Below are 22144 nucleotides of genomic sequence, written 5' to 3' on the forward strand. Positions count from 1 at the left end.
TACGCGCTCCCCAGAGCTTTGCTCTTAGCTGCTCCGTTACAGTGCTGCCTGACCAAGTGCCCCACAGCTGCTGTGGTTCCAGAACGACTACAGGGCACCCACAGCTCTGTGCCCAATGCCTTGCCAACGTCTTCTCCCATACTCGTCATGGCAACCTTGGAGAAGATGCAGACTATCACTCCCGCTTTGCAGATGGGAAAATGCAAAGCTCAGAAAGGTTAAGGGACTTGCTCAAGCTCCTGACATTTTCACCAGGGCTTCTGCCAGACCCACAAAGCCTCCAAGACTGCAGGGGACAAGGTCAAGTCAGGCCATGGAGCAGGGGAGCAGGGAAAGACCCAGGAGCCGCCAGGAGCCCCTCAACTCCTACCACAATCCACGCCCTAAAGCTCGCCCCAGCAGCGGGCCTCGACGTCCCCCAGCTCCACAGCCATGCACCATGGGGACCCCCCTAAATCCCAGAGCAGAATCTCAGCCCTCCCAACAGGCTGTGTTTTAAAGAAGCCCCACTTCCCAGAGCTCCTCAATGAGAAGGCCAGTCAAGGGGGTGGAAGGTACCAGAAGGGCAGCAAGTGAGTCCAGATGTTGAGAGTCTCATTGGTCATTTGGAAAAGGCTGAGGACACAGGCAGTGGCGGAACTCTGTGGATGTCGGTAGCCAAAGAGGATGCCCTGCTCATGGAACACCTGCAGGGGAAGAGAAGGGGGCACCGAGGTGAGATGAGAGGCTGGCGGGGAGGTCTCAGGAGGGATGCCTCCAGCAGTATCTAGGTTCGTCCCGGGCCTGTCAAGTGTGCACTTGTACACTTGAGCCTGGAACACTTGACCCCAAGTCCTTGACCTGTCAAGCCGCTCCCCTCCCGTGCTCCCTCCCGTGGCTTCTAAACTCCCACGTCCTTCGAGTAGCCTGCAGCCAGCTGGAGGAGGGTCTTCAAGGCCCTGGCTCCCCCTGGGAATCCAGCCTGTCCTGCGTTCCCAGATGCACTTACTCTTGTCATGAATATTGCTTACGAATCTGGTTTTGTGCCCTCTGCCTGGGGCCTACAGCCCGGCATTTGGATGTCTTCGTGGTTAGCTGACATATATGCTGTCTGTCCGAGCTGACACGCCTCGGATGTCAGGGGCTGGTGGGAAGATCTCTGCAGAAGAGCCCCCCAGGGCCAGGACATATTCACCAAGGCGCTTCATAAAGGGCTTTTGATGATGAAGACTATGATGGCATCAGCCGGGGCTGCAGGGAGAGGAGAAGGCTGGCCCACAGCAGGGCCCACACAAGCCACCCCAGTGCAGCCCACTTGGCAAGCCTCTCAGTAGCCACCCCCAGTGAGAAAGTTGGACCAGTCAGGTAAAACACGGGGTATCAACCTGCCTGTCGGACCGCATTACATCCATTACAAATGGTAATTGTGAAGATGAGGCCAGAGGGACAAAAGCTCACAACGCAATATTAAGTGAAAAAAAGTAGAACGTAAATTGTATCCCTGCCATGACTATGGAAACTATGGGAATCGAAGTACACGTGGTGGGGCAGAGGCCGGGAGGAACAGAGAAAAGTGAGGTTTCAGTGTTGAGGCCGCAGGATTTGCAGACTTCTTCCCTTTGTGTTGATTTAGACCAAGCTTTCTCAATCTCGACACTAGTGACATTTGGGGCCAGATAATTCTCTGTTGTAGGGGGCTGTCCTAGGCATTGTTTAGCAGTATCCATGGCCTCTCCCTAACAGATGCCAGTTACACACACCGAACCCGCCTCCCAAGTCGTGACAACCAAAAATGTCTCCAGATATGGCCAATGTCCCCTGGGGGCAAAATCTCCCCCCAGTTAAGAACCACTGATTTAGATGAATGTTGTTATAATCTTTGAAAAGAAAATCGTAAATGAGCAGGTTAATTGAGGCACATAATAACAATGATAACATTAGTGATCGTAATATAAATCAAGTCACAACAAATCGCAAAGGCTTCCCTTTGATTTTCTAGGACTGTGGGAGGAATGCAAGGCTGGGAGAATTCTCACCTAGCCACCCATCGCTCATTTGGGTTCCCAACTTCTTAGTCTAAGAGGATCTCGATTCAAAAGCACACAATATATGACATAACTTGTACTATCTCTTGAGGTCCTGCATCAAGAGGGCACATGGAATAGCAGAGAGAGTAACAAGTCATCAGAGTAAAGAGTCAAATCTGGGCCCCTGAGGTGCCCTATGACCTTGACCTTGACCACAAGTCTCAGGGCCTCAGCTTCCTCACACGATATGGGAGGCGGTAGCTAGCTGTATGGTCAGTCCATCCCTTCTTAGTTCAATTCTGAGTTCAACTGGTCAACTGTGTGGGGAGGGGATCACGAAATTGGTTCATGGTCCAGTGAAGAAATACTATTTGAATTAGGTTTGGGTGTTAGCTAATTAAAGTGATTTGTTTCAGTTTTTGATCCACCGTTCAATTCTGCTGATGCCCGCGTTTCCAGTGGACGGGCCTCTCTAACGGGCAGCAGGAATCTTGGCTGGCAGCTGCCCACCCCACCAGGACTGCTGACAAGGAGGCAAAGGGGCCCACGGCCTTCAGACTTCTGATCCCTGTGAGGAGGCTGGCGTGTGCTTGGCTGGCACGTGGAAGACCCTCCAGCACAAACTATGGGTCCATCATTCTACCTCTCACTTTCTTTTGTTCTTCCTTTTTTTCATTATTTTATTAAAGCATTGGCCTCTTGTTAAAATGCAAGGATGCCAAAGAGGAGGAATCGTTATTAATTACTCACTCCTTCATATGAATGATTACTCCTATGTAGCAGGCGAGCCCATGACAAGAGGCCTGCAGAACCTGGGCATGTAGGGGTGGTGGTCCACAGGGAGGAAGCAGGGTGGGGCTGCAGGACAGCCCGGACACAGTGATGACAGAGGTGGGCTGGGGATGGTCAGGAGCCAGAGGGGGAGACCACCTATATTTTGCCCAGGGTCACTCAGAGAGTGACCTCTGTCCTTCTCTCTTTGGGCCCTGCATTCTGGGAGGCAAGAGAGGACGGTGACATAGTCAAAGCCAGAGCAGAGCAAAGGGTCCAGGAAATCTGCAAACTGGACAACGTGACCACACTTAAGAATCTGGCCCCAGACATGGGCGGACACCTTACCACCAGACTAAAAGAAGCTGCCTTGCTCTGACCCGCTATCCTGACCCCGGACGTGGATGGGAACCCCATTAACCATGCCATAGGGGCAAGATTTAAAGCAGCCCCTCCAAAAAAGAGGCTAGATGGATATAGGATGGATAAGAGAAAGGGAGTCCCTTGGTCCCAGACCGGCAACATTCTGACCTGCCTGGACCCGGGCCCCTGGACTTGAACCCCGGGTTTTAGGCCACAATGCCAGGTGTACTCCAGCTTGGAGCCCCTCTGAGAAGGGGAAGGAGACACATTCTCTCCATCTTCCCAATCTCGCCTTAGCCAACGGCTTTGCACAGAGCCCATCTCAACGCATGCTACACAAATCTAAACAACAAACAAAACGTTTGAAAGCAATTTTGCATTCACAGCCAGTTTGACCCCAAAAGGCAAATTGCAATCACTGCCTTAACACTCTGAAGCTGGGCCTCATTTCTAAACACCCTCAGGTTAGCAGGCGCCGGCTTATTTGCACAGCCGAATTGATTTGTAGGACTCCGCCTTGCATCCCTGGTTGCGGGCTGGGCAATTTAGACCGAAATGAAATCAAATTGTGCACAGCCTATTATTCAGAAGCGAGAGCCCCAGGCACCGGGGCGGGGGGCACGTCACGGGGCTCCTTTGGTGCCTGCCACAGGCCCAGCTTCCAGGAAGGACCCTGTGCACCTGCCAGCTGATGCCTGAAATTCCACCACGACCGTTTAAACCCCTGGTTTTTCTAGCTATTAAACTGCAAATCACCTGGGGAAGATAAGTGGGCACTCTGGCTGGTGGTAAGAGCAAGTGGATTTTGCTAGCAGGCAAAGGGAAGAGGCAGAGTGGGGTGAGGTGGTCATCTGCATTTCCCGTCCAAATCTCAAGGAATCCTCATGACCTTGCGAGGGGGTGCCTTTAATGTCCCCATTTCACAGAAAAGGAAACTAAGGCCTGGGGAGGTGATGGCATTTATCCAAGTTCCCAGAAGCAGCGGCAGCCAAGCTGAATCCTAAATGCAAACCTCAGACTCCATTTTACCCTGTCATCGCCACCAACCAGAAGGACTCTGTTGGAGATGAAGCTCTCATCTGGGTCGTGGCGTGATTTTGACTGTTACACACTTTTCTGAACCTCAGTTTCTTCTTTAAAGCGGTGCTATGGGCTGAATGGTGTCCCCCACAAAATTCCTATGTTGAAGGCCAAACCCCAGTACCTCAGAATGTGACTGTTGGCAGACAGGGTCTTTAAAGATGTGCTTAGGTGAAGATGCAGCCATTAGCGCGGGTCCCAAGCCAATCTGCCTGGGGTCCTCATAAGAAGAGGAAATCTGGAGACACCAGGGTATGCACGCGCCACCCTGTGAAGAGGCACCGAGGTGGCATCTGAAAGGCAAGGAGAGGGGCCTCAGGAGAACCAACCCTGCCAGCACCTTGATCTGGACTTCTGGCCTCCAGGGCTGTAAGAAAATAAACTTCTGTTGTGTGAGCCCCCCAGGCTGTGGCACTTTGTAAGGGCAGCCTGAGCTGACTGAGCTCTAAGCCAGAGCCTCTCAAAGTGTCTTCTGCAGGTGTGTGCAGATCCATGGGGCTCCCACTGCAGTTTGGCCAGGCTGAGGTGAGAGGCTGCATTTCTAACAAGCTCCAGAGCACGCGGATGCTGCAGCTGCCTCAGCACCCAGCCATCATCTCCGTGCCCAGAATCCAGTTCTTCACAAAAGGGAAGGTTCCCTTTAGGTAAGAGGGACAAGATACACCCAAAGATATGGGCATGAAAAGCCAGGGCAGGGGGCAGTTAGGCCAGCAAGGAGCCTGGTGAGGTGCTTGCGGGCAGAAGGCATGAAAAGAATGGAGAGGGAAGAGGGCAGGCCACGAATTGCTCCATCAGTTACAAGCCATCATTGAGTAACTGCCCGCAGTGTGCCTGCACTGGGGTGGACACCAAGCCACTGTCTCATGCAGGATGGACCATGCTTACACCTGGCACGAGAGAACACTTAGGTTCTCAATCAAAAGAGCATAAAACATCACCTGTGTTCAACTCACAAGGAATTACTAGAACTGTAAAAAGCTTGAATTAATAGCCAACTATTGTTGGTATTAAGCAATTCCAAGTAAACGCCAATTTAGAACATTGGTGTGATGTTCTTTAAAAGCTAAGCATCCAATCTTCAGTCCAGCATAAAGATGTTTTTCATTCATGCTACACAATATTTATAGAAGATGATGGAAAATTTAAAAGACAACGGTAAATTTCTTCTGGCCGAACATATAAGATGGATAAAAAGTAATGAAACAAATTAATCACTATCTAGGATGAAGGATTCAAAGGATATTAGTACTTTAATGAACAATAAAGTGAAAAAAAAAAGACACTCAAAATGTTTTTAAAAGTAAATATTCCTCAGTTCATATAGGGTGTACGAGGATGAGAAGTCCCATTGCAAGACTAGCACCGTACAGGGTGTTGAGCTACAGAAGTGAGGAAGTTGAAACAATGGAGCATTCCATCGGTTTTACATTTTTTGTAAAAACAGTCTTGATGAACTAGGAAAAGGATTTTCAATTTTAGGCGCTGATTTTAAAATCTGCCCTGGGCAAGCTTGTGATAACAGCATAACATGACTGGAAAGTCTAAGGTAGGCAAAATAATGCCCCTCAAAGTTATCCATATCCTAATCGGCAGAAGCTGTGAATGTGTTAGGTTTGTGGCAAAGGAGAACTGAGGTCACAGGCAGCATTAACGTTGCTAATTAGCTAACCTTAAAATAGGAGATGATCTGGATTCTCCAGGTAGACCAAATATAATCACAAAGATCCTTACAAGTGGAAGAGGGAGATGTGACTATGGAAAAATGGTCGAGAAATGCAACATTGCTGGCTTTGAAGATGGAGGAAGGGGCCAGAAGCCAAGGAATGTGGGTGGTCTCTAGAACGTGGAAAAGGCAAGAAAAGAGATTCTCCCCAAGAGCCCCCACCAACACATTGATTTTAGCTAGTGAGACACATGTCAGACTTCGAACCGACAGGACTGTAAGAGAATACATTTATCTTCTTTCTCAAGCCACTAAATTTGTGGTACTTTGTTACGGCAACTATGAAAAACGAATACAAGGTCAGAATTTGACCAAAAGTTCAAAAGCATTCTTAGAGCTGGAAATGGCAGCACATGGTTTCAATTTCTTACTAGGAGAATTGATGACTTCCTCTGGAACAAGTGAAAGGTTAAACGACAATCTGAATCCTTCCCAATGTGGAACATCTTGCTGAAATGCCTATCAAATTCGACCATAAACTGCTCTTACTCACGCGATGGGAATACCGAATAAATGCCGTTAAACACGTCGATCTAATTTAGACAGGATACAAGATGACTGAAGAACTCAGTGAAACAACAGAAGGTCCTCAGATGCAGAGCAAATCCCATCTTTGCTGGGAGATGGCATTAATTTTGAAGCTGAGTGAGCTCTTCACAGACATTTGTTATGGGATATCGTGGTGGGATGTGGTTACAAAGAAGCCTACACAAAAATCTAGGCTTGGCTATTTCACTTTTAAAGGGATTGAAAATACATATTTATTATTTTAAATATGTCTAGGGTTTTTCTAAACCAAGAAGCCACATGTGAAACATGCAACAGAAATGACATTCCAATAAAATAAAATTCAAAAAAAGGAAACGAAAATGTCTGTGGACCATGAAAGAGGAGATTCATATACAAATAATTCAGAAGTTAATTTCTATAGAAATTATTTTTCTGCACATTTAGATTGAGGTATGATTTTGACTGAGCAAAATACTGCTATTTTCAATTCTCTTTGTAATATCTTTCTTTTCCTGAAAAAAGAAAAATCAAGTAAGTACTATACGGATCTAGATAGTGTTTTAAGAGAGTGAAAACAGCAATATAAAAGATGGTGATCCATATTAAATTAAAATATTTAACAATTTTTCTGCCGAATTATAATTATAATATAAACCTCATGACCATGTTTGAACTTGATATGTAAAATTTATAGTTCATTCCTGATTCTAAATATGGCTTTAAGAATTTTTTTGATAATTCCAGTTTCTCTACATCAGCAGAACTAAGCAGAAACTCAGCAGAAGTTTCTCTCCAATAAAATTAATCTAAAAAAAAGACCGAAGAACCACAGTGACTCAAGAATAATGGGCTAATTTGGCATCACTGTTAATAGAACACAAATTATGTGATAATGTTGATTACAACAATATAACTCAAAAATTTTGCTGAAGTGAAGGCAAGAAAATTAAATTTACAGAATGAACAAGTAATAATTTATGAATTATGTATGTTATCTTATTACTCATCCAAACATCACTGATCTATTGATACAACATCCAGACATGTGCAATAATAATGAAATTTAGTTGTCTTTGATATTTTGCTTACTTAGCTGTATAAAAATCAGAGGCTTACATATTGTTTTTTGTCATGATGAAGGGATATTTCTGAGGGTAGAATTTACGTGACTGTCTGTTAGCTTCATTTGTGACTTTTGCATATTGAGACATACGGTCTGTGGCCTCTGTCTGTTCTCCTGATTCACACCCAGCACCTGGTAGGGGCAGGCCTGGTTTCACTTGATCATCATGAGAGCACTGCAAGGTAGGGGTTGTCAACCCTATTTTACAGATGAGGAAACTGAAGCTCAGTGAGATGAAGTCTCCAAGGCCATAGAAACAGCAGAACCGAGATGCACCATCTGGTTTGTTAGACTGCAAAGCCCACGCATGCTTCCTTGCAACAGCCAGGTGGAACCAAGGAGTGCTACAAACAGTTTATGGAAATACTAAGTGTTAGCCAAGTTTTCAGAAGGAAGAGATCACTGGACCCAGAGCGATGAAGGAAGGACCTGTAAGAATGATTTTGCGTTCTTGTAGAATGATGGTGAGTTGGATGTCATGAAGGATCAAACAATAAAAATGCTGGATGAAGCCTGCATTGTATACTGGATAAATGTATCAGCAAGATAGTGCAAAAGCAAGGAAGTCATGAAGCCCCCAACAAAGGGAAACCAGGAACCTGTGAGGTCCTTGCCTTCACCCTAGAGTTTCTGCTGCCAGACTTTGTAAATAAGAGATGAAACCTCAGGCCATCAAAGGCAGAGAATCTAACAGGAGCCCTCACCACTACGGCTAGGACTCAAAAGACAAGTGAATGTAAAATAAATGCCACCAGGCAGAAGAAGACAACAAGACGTCACTCTGAAAAAATCTCTCCCAAGAATTCAAAACCAACAGCATGCCTTCATATGGGTTTGTGATCCAAATCTACACTACTTCTGTGGTCCAAAACATCTCAGGTGGAAAAATTAAATTGGTTACAAATAAATAGAGCTCAAAGTTTTGTAGCTCCATTAGGTAAGAAACAAAAGCAAATATAGAGGCCAGTCCTGTGGCCTAGTGGTTAAGTTCAGTGTGCTCCACATACAAATAGAGGAAGACTGGCACAGATGTTGGCTCAGGGTGCATCTTACTCAGCAAAAAAGAAAAAAAAGCAAATATAAATCTTCTCTGAAGAATTTGTATTTTAATACAAGCATGGACACACTTGGAAACAAAATATCATGAATGAGAAACAGTAAAAACAATAGCAGAAAGAGAGCTCAAAGAATAGATACTAAAATATAAAATAACTATGTTTGATATGTCTAAAGAAATAGCTTCAAAATATGAACAAGAAATAGATTTGAAAAGAACTCAATGTAACTTTTAGAAATTAAAAAATTAATTGAAATAAAACATCACTGAAAGGATAAATAACAAACTAGATCTAGCTGAAGAGAAAATTAGTCAACTGAAAACAGATCCATAGAAAATATCCAGAATGCAGTCCAGAGAAATTAAGAGATAGAAAATATGAACTAGCAAATAAGAGAAAGAGAGTATTTCTCCAGAAGAAGAAAACATAAGGTTTTGTTATGATATTTGAAGAGATAATTGATAAACGTCTAGAATTGTTGAAAGTCACCAGTCCTCAGATCCAAGAAGTTATGTTAGGATAGTAGAGACAGTTGGTGCTCACCAAATATTTCACGTGTTTTCCTACATTTCTCAGACTTTCTTGCAGTTAGGTTAGGACCACATGACTATTCTGGTTAATGTTACTTCTAGGCCAGGGCAGTTAAAAACAGTATGCCTTCTGCAGTGATACCATGATGCACTTAGGAGGGAATTCTTGCCCCCTTCAGAACTAAGCCACTCATCCATCGATGAGGAATGATTTTGGCCAAAGGCCTCTGCCCTTGACCACATTATACTCCCTGCCCAGGACAGCACATATCCAGTGATGATGGATACAAAGTCCTGGCCTCCTTTTCTCATTTGGGCCAACTCCATTCCACAGTGCTCTTTGTGATCAGCTGCGGCCTCTGACGCAACTTCTCCTTCTACCTAACCCTGCTTCCCTCACTTCCTTACAGGTGTTGTTCCTGAAAACACTCCCTGATAAACTTCCTGCATGAGAACCTTTGTCTCAGAGTCTGTTTCTCGGGAACCCAACCTGAGACATCTTTCTCTCTCCCCCTTCTGTGGAGAAGTAGGAGGCAACACGGTCCAGAAGCTGGCAGACCTTCCATCTGCCTGGGTCCCTCACAGCTCCCCACTGAGCACTTAGCTCTGTAACGTGAGTGTGAAATGAACCTTTGCCATGTTAAGTCATCGGCTATCTGGAGGAATTTTTAAACTCAGCATAGCCTAGCCCTTCCTGCCTAGTATAGTCATTCATGTTAAAATAGCTGGAGTAGCCACTAAACTAACAAATGTAGAACATACTTCTAGATATTAATTATAAAACAAGTGGAGAGAAAAACAGAATGTTAAAAGAAAAAAAGAAAACAAGATGGTAAAACTCAATACAAAGAAAGCAAGAAAGGATAGGACAGCCAAAGAGGAAACAGGACAAATGAAAAGCACATAAGATGATCAAAATATACGCAAATATATCAATAGTCACTATAAATATAAACAGACTAAACTGTCCAGTTAAATGACAAATATTGTCAAACTAGACAAGATCCAACTATGTGCCACTTACACGAGACACAGTTAAAATATGAGGACAAGGAGGGATTAAAAGTCAAAGGGAAAAAAGAAATAAACCAGACGAATAACAAAACAACAGGGCTAGAGTCACTATGCAACCATCAGACTGATTCTAAGATGAAAAGCACTACTAGATATAAAGAGAATCACTACAAAATAATACAAAATCTACTTCACCAGGAACATATCACAGTGGTAACTTAATGTTCCTAAACAACATAGGCTCAAAATACATAACGCAAAAATGACATCTACAAGGAGTAATTCACAAATCTGCCATCATGGTAGAAGATTTTAACACATTTCAATTATGGATAGATCAGGCAGAACAAAATTAGTAATATGAAAATATTTGATCTTATAGAACATATATGAGATACTGCCCCCAACAATTGGAGATTATATATTATTTCAGGTATACTTAGAAGATTCATGAAAACTGGTCACATGCTAGGCCATTATGCTAGTCTGAACAAATTTCAAGGACTGGAAAAACACAGAGGGCATTCTTAAACCACAATCAATTAAGTTAAATCAATAATATACAAACTCCATACAGGGGCTGGCCTGGTGGCGTAGTGGTTAAGTTCACATGCTCTGCTTCAGCAGCCCAGGCTTCACAGATTTGGATCCCGGGTGGGGACCTACACACTGCTCATCAAGCCATGCTGTGGCAGCATCCCACATACAAAATAGAGGAAGATTGGCAGCAGATGTTAGCTCAGGACCAATCTTACTAACCAAAACAAAAAACAAAAAAAACCTCCATACATTTGGGAAGTAAAAAAATACACACTTCTAAGTAATCATATGTCACATAAGGAATTAAAATGGAAATCAGAAATTAATTAGAACAGCACATGTGGACTGAAATTAAAGTGATAGAGGGAAAGATCTATGCCTGATTGCTTACATTAGAAGGCAGAGTGATTAACTTAAGAAGTTACAGCAGGAACAGCAAGATAAACCCAAAGTAGAAAGAAAATAATAAAAATAACAGATGTTAGAGATACAAAATACACAACAGAGAGGCTACACTGAACCCTAACCTGCCTCTTTTCAAATATTAAAAAAAAAGACAAACTGACAAGATTAATCAAGAAGAAAAGAGAGAAAAATGAAAACCACCTGATAATGTCAACAGATGCAGAAAAAGCATTTTACAAGATCCAATATTCTTTCATGATAAGGAAACGCTCAATGAAACAGCAATAGAACTCCTTCAACCCAATAAGACCATCCATGAGAAATCCACAGCTAATATACTTAATGGTGGAAAATGGAAAGCTTTCCCCCTAAGATCAGGAACAAGATGAAAGTGTCTGCTCTCACCACTTCTATTCAATATCATAGTGGAGGTTCTAGCTAGGTCAGCTGGACAAGGAAAAGAAATAAAAGGCATCTAGGTTGGAAAGGAAGAAGCAAAACTATATTTGCAGATGACATGATCTTACATATGAGAAATCCTAAAGGAGCCACTAAAAAACTATTAGAACTAATAAAATAGTGCAGCAAGGTTGCCAAATATAAGATCAATATATAAAACTCAGTTTTATTTCTATATACCAGCAATGAACAATCTGAAAATGAATTTAAGGGAACAATTCTATTTACAACAGAATCAAAAATAATAAAATACTTAGGACTAAATTTAACAAATTTTTGTAATGGTGCAAGACCTATACACTGAAAAATACAAAACATCCCTGAAAGAAGTTATAGAACACCTAAATAAATGCAAACACAACCCATGTTTATGGATCAAAAAAACTTAATACTGTGAGGGCCGGCCCGGTGGGGCAGTGGTTAAGTTTATACATTCCTCTTCGGCAGCCCAGGGTTTGCCAGTTTGGATCCCGGGTGCAGACCTATGCACCTCTTGTCAAGCCATGCTGTGGCAGGCATCCCACATATAAAGTAGAAGAAGATAGGCACGGATGTTAGCTCAGGGCCAGTCTTCCTCAGCAAAAAGAGGAGGATTGGCGGCAGATGTTAGCTCAGGGCTGATCTTACTCAAAAAAAAAAAAAAAAAAACAACTTAATACTGTTAACATGGCAATGCTCCCCAAATTGATCAAGAGATTCAATGCAACCCCTATCAAAGTTCCAGCTGCCTTTTTTTTGCAGAAATTGACAAGTCGATCCTTAAATTCATATGGAAATGCAAGGGAACCTGAATAGCCAAAACAATCTTGAAAAAGAAGAGCTAAGTTGAAAGGCTCACATTTCTCAAAACTCACTACGAATCTAAAGTAATGAAGACAGTGTGGTACTGGCATAAGAATAGACAAATAGATCAATGGAATAGAACTTACAGCCCAGAAATAAACCTCACATTTACACTCAAGTGATTTCCAATAAAGGTGCCAGGACAATTTAATGAAGAAAGAATGGTTTCTCCAATAAATGGTGCTGGAACTACTTGATACCCAGATAAAAAAATAAAGTTGGACTCCTATCTCATACCACATGCAACAGTTAACTCAAAAATGGATCAAAGACCTAAATATAAGAGATAAAATTCTTAGAGAAAATACAGTAGTAAATCTTCATGACTTTGGGTTAGCCAAAGATTTCTTAGATGCGACACCAAAAGAGAAGCAATAAAAGAAAAAAATAGATAATATCAAAATTTAAAATGATTGTACTTCAAAGGATATCATCAATTAAGTGAAAAGACAATGCAGAGAATGGGAGAAAATATTTGCAAATCATATATCTGATAAGGGATTTGAATCCAGAATATATAAAGAACTTTTACAACTCAACAACAAAAAGACAAATGACCCAATTTAAAATGAGCAAAAGACTTGAATAGACATTTCTCCAAAGAAGATATACAAATGGCCAATAAGCACATAAAAAGATGATTAACATCACTAATCATTAGGGAAATGCAAATCAAAACTACAATGAGACACCACCTCACACTCATTGGGATGGCTACTAGCAAAAAATCAAAAAACAACAAGTGTTGCCAAAGACGTAGAGAAATCGGAACACGTGTGAACTGTTGGTGGGAATGTAAAATGGTACAGCCACTGTGCAAAAGAGTATGGTGGTTCCTCGAAAAATTAAAAATAGAATTACCAAATGACCCAGCAATTTCACTTCTAGGTATATATCCAAAAGAATTGAAAGCATGGTCTCAAAGAGATATTTGTACACTTATGTTCATAGCAGCATGATTCACAACAGCTAAAACACAGAAGCAACCCAATGTCCATCGATGGAGGAATGGATAAGCAAAATGTGGTATACACATACAATGGAATATTATTCAGCCTTAAAAAGGAAGGAAATTCTGGCATATGCTACAACATGGATGAACCTTGAGGACATTGTGCTAAGTAAAATAAATAAGCCAGTCACAAAAAGACAAATACTATATGATTCCACTTGTATGAGGTATTAGAGTAGTCAAACTCATAAGGACAGAAAGCATAATGGAGGTTGTCAGAGACTGGAGGGAGGAGAAAATGGGGAGTTAGTGTTTAATGGGTATAGAGTTTCAGTTTTATTAGATAAAAAGAATTATGGAGATGGATGGTGGTAATGGTTGCACAACAATGTGAATATATTTAGTACCACTGAACTGTACACTTAAAAATGATTCAGATGGGGGCTGGCCCAGTGGCTTAGTGGTTAAGTTTGCGCACTCCACTTTGGCAGCCCAGGGTTAGCAAATTCGGATCCTGGTTGCAGATCTATGTATCAAGCCATGCTGTGGCAGCGTCCCACATACAAAATAGAGGAAGATTGGCACAAATGTTAGCTTAGGGTGAATCTTCCTCAAGCAAAAAGAGGAAGATTGGGAACAGATGTTAGCTCAGGGCCAATCTTCCTCACAGAAAAAAAAAAAAAAAGATTAAGATGGTAAATTTTATGTTAAGTATATTTTATCACAATAAAAAAAAATACTAAAAGTTAATACTAAAAAAATGTAATACTAAAGAAAGCCATCAAATCACAAGGGAAGAGAGCAAGAGAAGAAGAAAGGAACAGAGAAGAACTACAAAAACATGCAGGAAAAAAAGTAACAAAATGGCAATAAGTACATATTTATCAATAGCTATTTTAAATGTCAATGGACTAAATGCTCCAAACAAAAGACACAGGGTGGCTGAATGGATAAAAAAACAAGACTCATATATATGCTACATAGAAGAGACACACTTTAGACCTAAAGATACTCACAGACTGAAAGTAAAGGGATAGAAAAAGATACTTAATGCATATGGAAATGAAAAGAAAGTTGGTGTAGCAATACTTATATCAGACAAAATAGACATTAAAATGAAAACTGTAACAAGAGACAAAGAAGGGCCCCACATAATGGTAAAGGGCACAATCCAACAAGAGGATATAACAGTTGTAAATATCTATGTGCCCAACATAGGAGCACCTAAATACATAAAGCAATTATTAACAGACACAAAAGGAGAAATTGACAGTAACACAATAATAGCAGGGGACTTTAACACTCCACTTACATCAATAGTTAGATCATCCAAACAGAAGATCAATAAGGAAACACTGGCCTTATTGTGACACAATGGACCAGATAGACATGGTAGATATATACAGAACACTCCATCCAAAAACTGAAGAATACACATTCTTTTCAAATGCACATGGAACATCGTCCAAGATAGGTCACATATTAGGCCACAAACCAAGTCTAAATAAATTTAAGAAAATTGAAATAATACCAAATATCTTTTCTAGCCACAACAGTATGAAACTAAAAATCAACTATAAGAAGAAAAGTGGAAAAGCCACAAATATGTGGAGATTAAACAAAATGCTACTGAACAACTAGTAGGTTGATTAAGAAATCAAAGGAGAAATCAAAAAATATCTGGAAACAAATGAAAATTATGACATACTAAAATTTATGGGATACAACAAAAGCAGCACTAAGAAAGGAGTTTATAGTAATACAAGGCTACCTCAAAAACAAGAAAAACCTCAAATAAACAATCTAACAACATACCTAAAGGAGCTAGAAAAAAAAGAAAAAATAAAGCCCAAAATCAGCAGAAGGAAGGAAATAATAAAAATCAGAGCAGAAATAAATGAAATAGAGACCAAAAAGACAAGAGAAAAAAAATCAATGAAAATAAGAGCTGGTTCTTGGAAAAGATAAACAAAATTGACAAACCTTTAGCTAGACTCACCAAGAAAAAAGATGGAAGGCTCAAATAAATAAAATCAGAAACCAAAGAGGAGAAATTACAATAGACACCACAGAAATACAAAGGATTATAAGAGAATACTACGAAAAGCCATATGCCAACAAATTGTATAACCCAGAAAAAATGGATAAATTCTTAGACTCATACAACCTTCCAAAACTGAATCAAGAAGAAATAGAGAATCTGAATAGACCGCTCACTAGTAAGGACATTGAAACAGCAATGAAAAACCTCCCCCAAAACAAAAGTCCAGGACCAGATGGCTTACCTGGTAAATTCTACCAAACATTCAAAGAAGACTTAATACTTATTCTTCTCAAATTCTTCCAAAAAATTGAAGAGGAGAGGAGGCTTCCTACCTCATGCTACAAGGCCAACATTACCCTAATGCCAAAAGCAGACAAGAACAGCTCCCCACAAAAGAAAATTATAGCCAATATCACTGACGAACATAGATGCAAATATCCTCAACAAAATATTAGCAAATCAAATGCAACAACACATTAAAAGGATCATACGCCATGATCAAGTGGGATTTATTCCAGGGAAGCAAGGATGGTTCAACATCCACAAATCAATCAACATGATACACCACATTAACAAAATGAAGAATAAAAATCATATGATCACCTCAATAGATGCAGAGAAAGCATTTGACAAGATACAGCATCCATTTATGATAAAAACTCTGAATAAAATGGGTATACAATGGAGAAAAACTGAAAGCTTTCCCTCTAAGAACAGGAACCAGGCAAGGATGCCCACTTTCACCACTCTTCTTTAACATAGTATTGGAAGTCCTAGCCAGAGCAATCAGGCAAAAAAAAGAAATAAAAGGGATCCAAATTGGAAAGAAGTAAATCTGTCACTACTTGCAGATGACATGATTTTATATATAGAAAACCCTAAAGAATCCACCATAAAACTATTAGAAATAATAAACAAATACAGTAAAGTTGCAGGGTACAAAATCAACATACAAAAATCAGTTGCATTTCTCCATACTGACAACGAAATAGCAAAAAGAGAAATTAAGAATACAATCCCATTTACAACTGCAACAAAAAGAATAAAATACCTAGGAATAAATTTAATCAAAGAGGTGAAAGACCTTTACACTGAAAACTATAACACGTTGTTGAAAGAAATTGAAGACACCAAGATATAGAAAGCTATCCTGTGCTCTTGGGTTAGGAGAATTAACATAGCTAAAATGTCCTTACTTCCTAAAGCAATCCACAGATTCAATGCAATCCCTATCAAAGTCCCAACAACATTTTTCACAGAAATAGAACAAAGAATCCTAAAATTTATATGGAACAACAAAAGACCCCAAATATCCAAAGCAATCTTGAGAAAAAAGAACAAAGCTGGAAGTATCATACTTCCTGATTTCCAAATATACTAAAAAGCTATAGTAATTAAAACAGCCCAGTACTAGTACAAAAACAGACACACAAATCTATGGAACAGAATCAAGAGCCCAGAAATAAACCCACACATCTATGGACAGCTAATTTTCAACAAGAGAGCCAAGAGCATACAATGGAGACAGGAAAGTCTCTTCAATAAATGGTGCTGGGAAAACTGGACAGCCACACGCAAAAGAATGAAAGTAGACCATTATCTTACACATACACAAAAATTAACTTAAAATGGATTAAAGACTTGAATGCAAGAGGTGAAACCATAAAATTCTTAGAAGAAAATAAAGGCAGTACATTTTTTGACATTAGTCTTAGCACCATCTTTTCTTTTCTTTTCTTTTTTTTTTTGAGGAAGATTAGCCCTGAGCTAACTACTGCCAATCCTCCTCTTTTTGCTGAGGAAGCCTGGCCCTGAGCTAACATTGTGCCCATCTTCCTCTACTTTATATGTGGGACGCCTACCACAGCATGGCCTGCCAAGCGGTGCCATGTACGCACCCGGGATCCGAATCGGCAAACCCTGGGCCGCCGAGAAGCAGAATGTGCGAACTTAACCGCTGCACCACCGGGCCAGCCCCTTAGCAGCATCTTTTCAAAGAGCATGTCTACTTGGGCAAGGGAAACCAAACAAAAAATAAACAAATGAGACAGACTAAAAAGCTTCTGCACGGCAAAAGAAACCATGAAGAAAATGAAAAGATAACCCACAAACTTGGATAAAATATTTGCAAATCATTTATCCAACAAGGGGTTAATTTCCAAAATACATAAAGAATTCAAACAACCCAAAAACAAAGAAACAAATCACCCAATCAAAAAACGGGCAAAAGATATGAACAGATATTTTCCCAAAGAAGATATACAGATGGCCAACAGGCACATGAAAAGATGTTCAACATCACTAATTATTAGGGAAACGCAAATCAAAACTACAATGAGATATGACCTCATGTCCGTCAGAATGGCCATAACTAACAAGGCAAGAAATAAGTGTAGGAGAGGATATGGAAAAAAGGGAACCCTCATACACTGCTGGTGGGAATGCAAACTAGTGCAGACACTATGGAAAACAGTACGGAGATCCCTCAAAAAATTAAGAATAGAACTACCATATGATCTAGCTATTCCACTTCTGGGTATTTATCCAAAGAACACAAAAACACTACGTTGAAAAGATATTTGCACCCTATGTTCATTGCAGCATTTTTTACAATAGCCAAGACTTGGAAACAACCTAAGTGCCCATCAGTGGATGAATGGATAGAGAAGATGTGGTGTATATATATATACACACACACACACACACACACACACACACACACACAATGGAATACTACTCAGCCATGAAAAAGATGAAATCTTGCCATTTGCAACAACATGGATGGACCTTGAGGGTAATATGCTAAGTCAGACAAAGAAAGTCAAATACTGTATGATCTCACTCACAAGTACAAGATAAAAACAACAAGAAACAAACACATAGATACAGAGATTAGATTGGTAGTTACCAGAGGGGAAGGAGGAGGGGAAGGCAAAAGGAGTAAAAGAGCACATGTGCACAGTGACCAGATGACAATTAGTCTGTGGGTGGTGAACAAGATGCAGTCTATACAAAAATTGAAATATAATCATGTATACCTCAAATGTATATAATTTTATAAACCAATGTTACCTCAATAAAGGAATTTTTGAAAAGGAAAAAAGTTAAGCACAGAGTTACCACGTGACCCAACAATTCCACTCCTAAGTGTCTCCCTAAGAGAACCAAAACCACAGCTGGTCACAACAGCATTACAGAAACGTGTACACAAACACTCACAGCAGCGTTACTCATAACAGCCAAAAAACAGAAACAACTCAAGTGCCCATCAACTGATGACTGAATAAACAAACTGTGGCACATCATACAATGGAATATTATTCAGCCATAAAAATGAATGACATAACAACACAGGCCACAGCATGCACGAAGCTTGGAAACATTATGCTAAGTGCAAGAAGGCGGTCACAAAAGGCCACCTATCGTATGATCCCATTTGTGTAAGATGTCCAGAACAGGCAAACCCATAGGGACAGGAAGTAAATTAGTGGTTGCCACAGGCCTGGGAGTGGGGAGTGGGAAATGACTGCTAACTGGTGCAAAGTTTCTTTCTAGGGTGACGAAAATGTTCTCAAGTTGACTGTGGTGATGGTTTTGTGCAACAAACTTTGTGTGTGTCAAAACACTAAAACCCACTGAACTCTATACTTTCAAAGGGTGAATTTTATGGTATGTAATTTATATCGCAACAAAGCTGTTATAAAAAAAATCTTGGGGCCAGACCCGCGGCCAAGTGGTTGAGTCCACACGCTCTGCTTTGGCGGCCCAGGGTTTGGATCCTGGGCGCAGACATGGCAGCGCTCATTAGGCCATGTTGAGGCGGCGTCCCACGTGCCACAACTGGAAGGACCCACAACTAAGATATACAACTATGTACTGGGGGGATTTGGGGAGGAAAAAAAAAGCAGGAAAAAAAAAAAGAAGAAGATTGGCAACAGTTGTTAGCTCAGGTGCCAATCTTACAAAAAAAATCTTTCCACAAAGAAAATTCAGCTGTGGGATGGAGTGCTTCCCTGCACAGCCCTACAGGTTGCCATTCCAGCAGACTGAAAGGTACGCAGTCCTCCGGGTGAGCAGGCAAATGGTGGCCCCGCTCAGACAACTTCACAGGTAAATTCTACCACACTCAGGAACGTATAATTCTAATATTACACAAACTTTTCCATAGAATAAACAGGCAACACTCGCCAATCCATTTGTGGTTGGCATAACCTTAATCTCAAATCCAGGCAAGGGCAGTATAAGAAAGAAAAATTACAGGCTAACTTTAAAAAGGAAAAATTATAGGCCAACTCCTTAAATAGATTTAAGGATCCTAAACAAAATATTAGCTGATTCTAACAATAAATTAAAAAGATATTACATAATGACCAAGTTGTATTTAAATACAAGGTTGGTTTTACATTAGTAAATAATCAATATAATTCACCACATTAATAACAAATGAATCATATATGACCATCTCAAAAGACATATTGATAGAAAGATATTGCCGGAAAAGATAAAAGATATTGATAGAAAAAAAGGGCTCTATAAAATTCATTCCTAATTAAAGGGGAAAAAAAATCCTTGAAACTAGAGATAGAAAGGAATATCCTTATCCTGATAAAGATTATTTGCACACACACACAAATACACACACGCATACACACAGAGAGAGCTAACCTTATTATATTAAATGAGGAAACATTGAAAGCATCCCTTTGATTAAAATCAAGAACAAAACGACGCCTGCAGTCAGGGCTCCTATTCTATTTCGGTAAGTATAAGCTCCCAGGTGATTCTGAGGGTGGTGATCCAGGCACCACTGTGAGAAATCGGGGGCTGGAGAAACCATTTGCCTATTGAGGTGCTCCTTGTTTCCGGGCGCCCAAGTCCACATACCCGACACCACTCTCAGCCAGTTATCCGGCTGTACTTCCTTTCTCTCATAATAATCCCTCCGCTCTATTTCAGTTTTCCTGGATCTTCACAATTAGCCCCGTGTGACTGATCTCACAGACTATCTCCATTTTACAGATAGGGAAACTGAGGCTTAGAGAGGCTATGAGTCTTGTCTGAATTCCACAGTCAGCGTCAGAGCAGCAGTGCAAGGCTGGGCATTGCCGGGCTTTTCCTCTCCACACAGCACCTCGGGAATCCTCCTGTCCCGGCCCCTAAACGAAGGCAGCAGGTTGACATGATGTGTTTACCTGCAGCCTGTGGGCCAGGGCTGTAGTTAATAAAAGATTCTCAATTGGACACAAAATGCCCTTGTTTCCTGTCAGAGTGTTATGCCATGTTCATATGAACTTGCTGTCTAGACTTCACTGTTTTGTCTCCAAATTGGGTCTGTGTAGGAATCAACACCAAGATATTCACTCCATTCCTTGAGCGGTTTGTTCAAATCTTTGAAAACTCCCTAACGCACCCAGGCCTGCTTTTAGGCACAAGGGAGACGAGAAATTATGAGGCATAGACCCAAGTCCCACCTCCTAAGGGAAGGGAGAAACTGCCCTTTCCTGTGAGCACTCTGTCAGCCAGGAATGTGCCAGAATTATAACCTTGACAATGCCAAGCGGTGGATGAGGCTCAGAGAGGGTAGGGAAGTGGCCCAGGCCGCACAGCTGGTCGATACACAAAAGGAGAGGCAGCCATACAGGTTCCAACCAACAGGTGAAGGGGCTCAGAGAAGGGAGAGGGCGCCTGAAGCTCCGTGAAGAAGGAAGCCAGAAGGGGGACAGAGGGTAGGGGGAAAGAAAACCTTCTTCAGAGATCAAGAGAAGTGAATGCCCAATCTGGTGGGGAGACTAAAGAGCCCACGGTGTGGCTAGGGAAGGGGGTCTATGCATGGCAAGTGGCGGAGGAGGTGGGTAGGGGTCAGGCACGTGAACCAGGCTAGGGAGCAGGGCTCTGAGTCTGGGAGGGGACAGGCTCTACCTCTCCAAATGCCCTGGAGAGCACAGGAGAGTTGACAACAATAATGACAGTCAACATTACTGACTATTCATCATGTGCCAGGCACCTCACATGGGCCATCTCATTTCTCCTCACCCTAACCCTAGGAAACAGACACTGTCATCACCCCACTTACAGAAGCAGAAACCGAGGTGGAAAGGTTAAGTATCGTGCCCAAGGTCACTCTGCAGACCAAGTATTGGAACCCGTAGAGCGCAGCAAAAGTAAGGTTAACATTTGCATAAAGTCTCCTATTTAAAATATTCATGCAAGTTTTGCATTTTTCTCCTTAATATACTTGTATCTGTTTCAATATCAAAAAATACCTTTCTCCCTTCCCCACCAAATCTTCAAACAAAACCACCCTCCAGGCAGGCAGAGGCACTGTGTTTTCTCTGTGGCTGCATGAACTTTGGGCACGATGCTGGGAAGGCCAGTGGTCGATGCAGGAGCCCACGCAAGGTTTTGAAGAAGTGGCGGATGTGAGGTGCGAGGTTGGTTCTCTGCCTCTGGCTAGTGCCACTTTACCAAACAGGATACTGTCATCTCTATCATTTATGACAAACTACACAGAGAAGACACGTTCATCTTTAGCCCTCAGGGGTTGTCTGGGCCCCATCTTCAGAATCCCCTTGCATCCAGAATCTCAGCAGGCTACCCAAAGCAGAGGCCCACTGAGACCACTCTCTCTGCTTCACTTCTTTCCTGGGAACGTACTCTGAACCCAACCTTGACCAAAACATCCAGGAAGACATCCAAGCAGAAACCCAAAATCCCAACCCCAAG

The 22144-nt window shown here is 41.5% G+C and overlaps 1 protein-coding gene and 1 long non-coding RNA gene across 11 annotated transcripts in view; one reads left to right on the forward strand and one right to left on the reverse strand.

Annotated features, from left to right (window-relative positions):
- PAQR5 (progestin and adipoQ receptor family member 5) overlaps positions 1-22144 on the reverse strand; it is an 81545-nt gene that overhangs the window by 23300 nt on the left and 36101 nt on the right. For 4 of the 10 annotated variants that reach the window (XM_070269637.1, XM_023654726.2, XM_070269613.1 and 1 more), the window contains one exon: positions 559-686. In XM_070269637.1, coding sequence (XP_070125738.1) covers positions 559-686 — 128 coding nt within the window. Of the gene's footprint in view, positions 1-558; positions 687-988; positions 1875-4344; positions 4514-22144 lie in introns of those variants that run through there. The other 6 variants (XM_070269616.1, XM_070269602.1, XM_023654732.2 and 3 more) reach the window with 5 other exon arrangements.
- Positions 1248-2738, forward strand: LOC138924607 (uncharacterized). The gene is made up of 2 exons (XR_011439596.1): positions 1248-1344; positions 2423-2738. It is a non-coding gene; the product is annotated as an uncharacterized lncRNA (long non-coding RNA).

The sequence above is a fragment of the Equus caballus genome, chromosome 1, assembly GCF_041296265.1.
Source record: "Equus caballus isolate H_3958 breed thoroughbred chromosome 1, TB-T2T, whole genome shotgun sequence".
NCBI classification, from domain to species: Eukaryota; Metazoa; Chordata; class Mammalia; order Perissodactyla; family Equidae; genus Equus; species Equus caballus.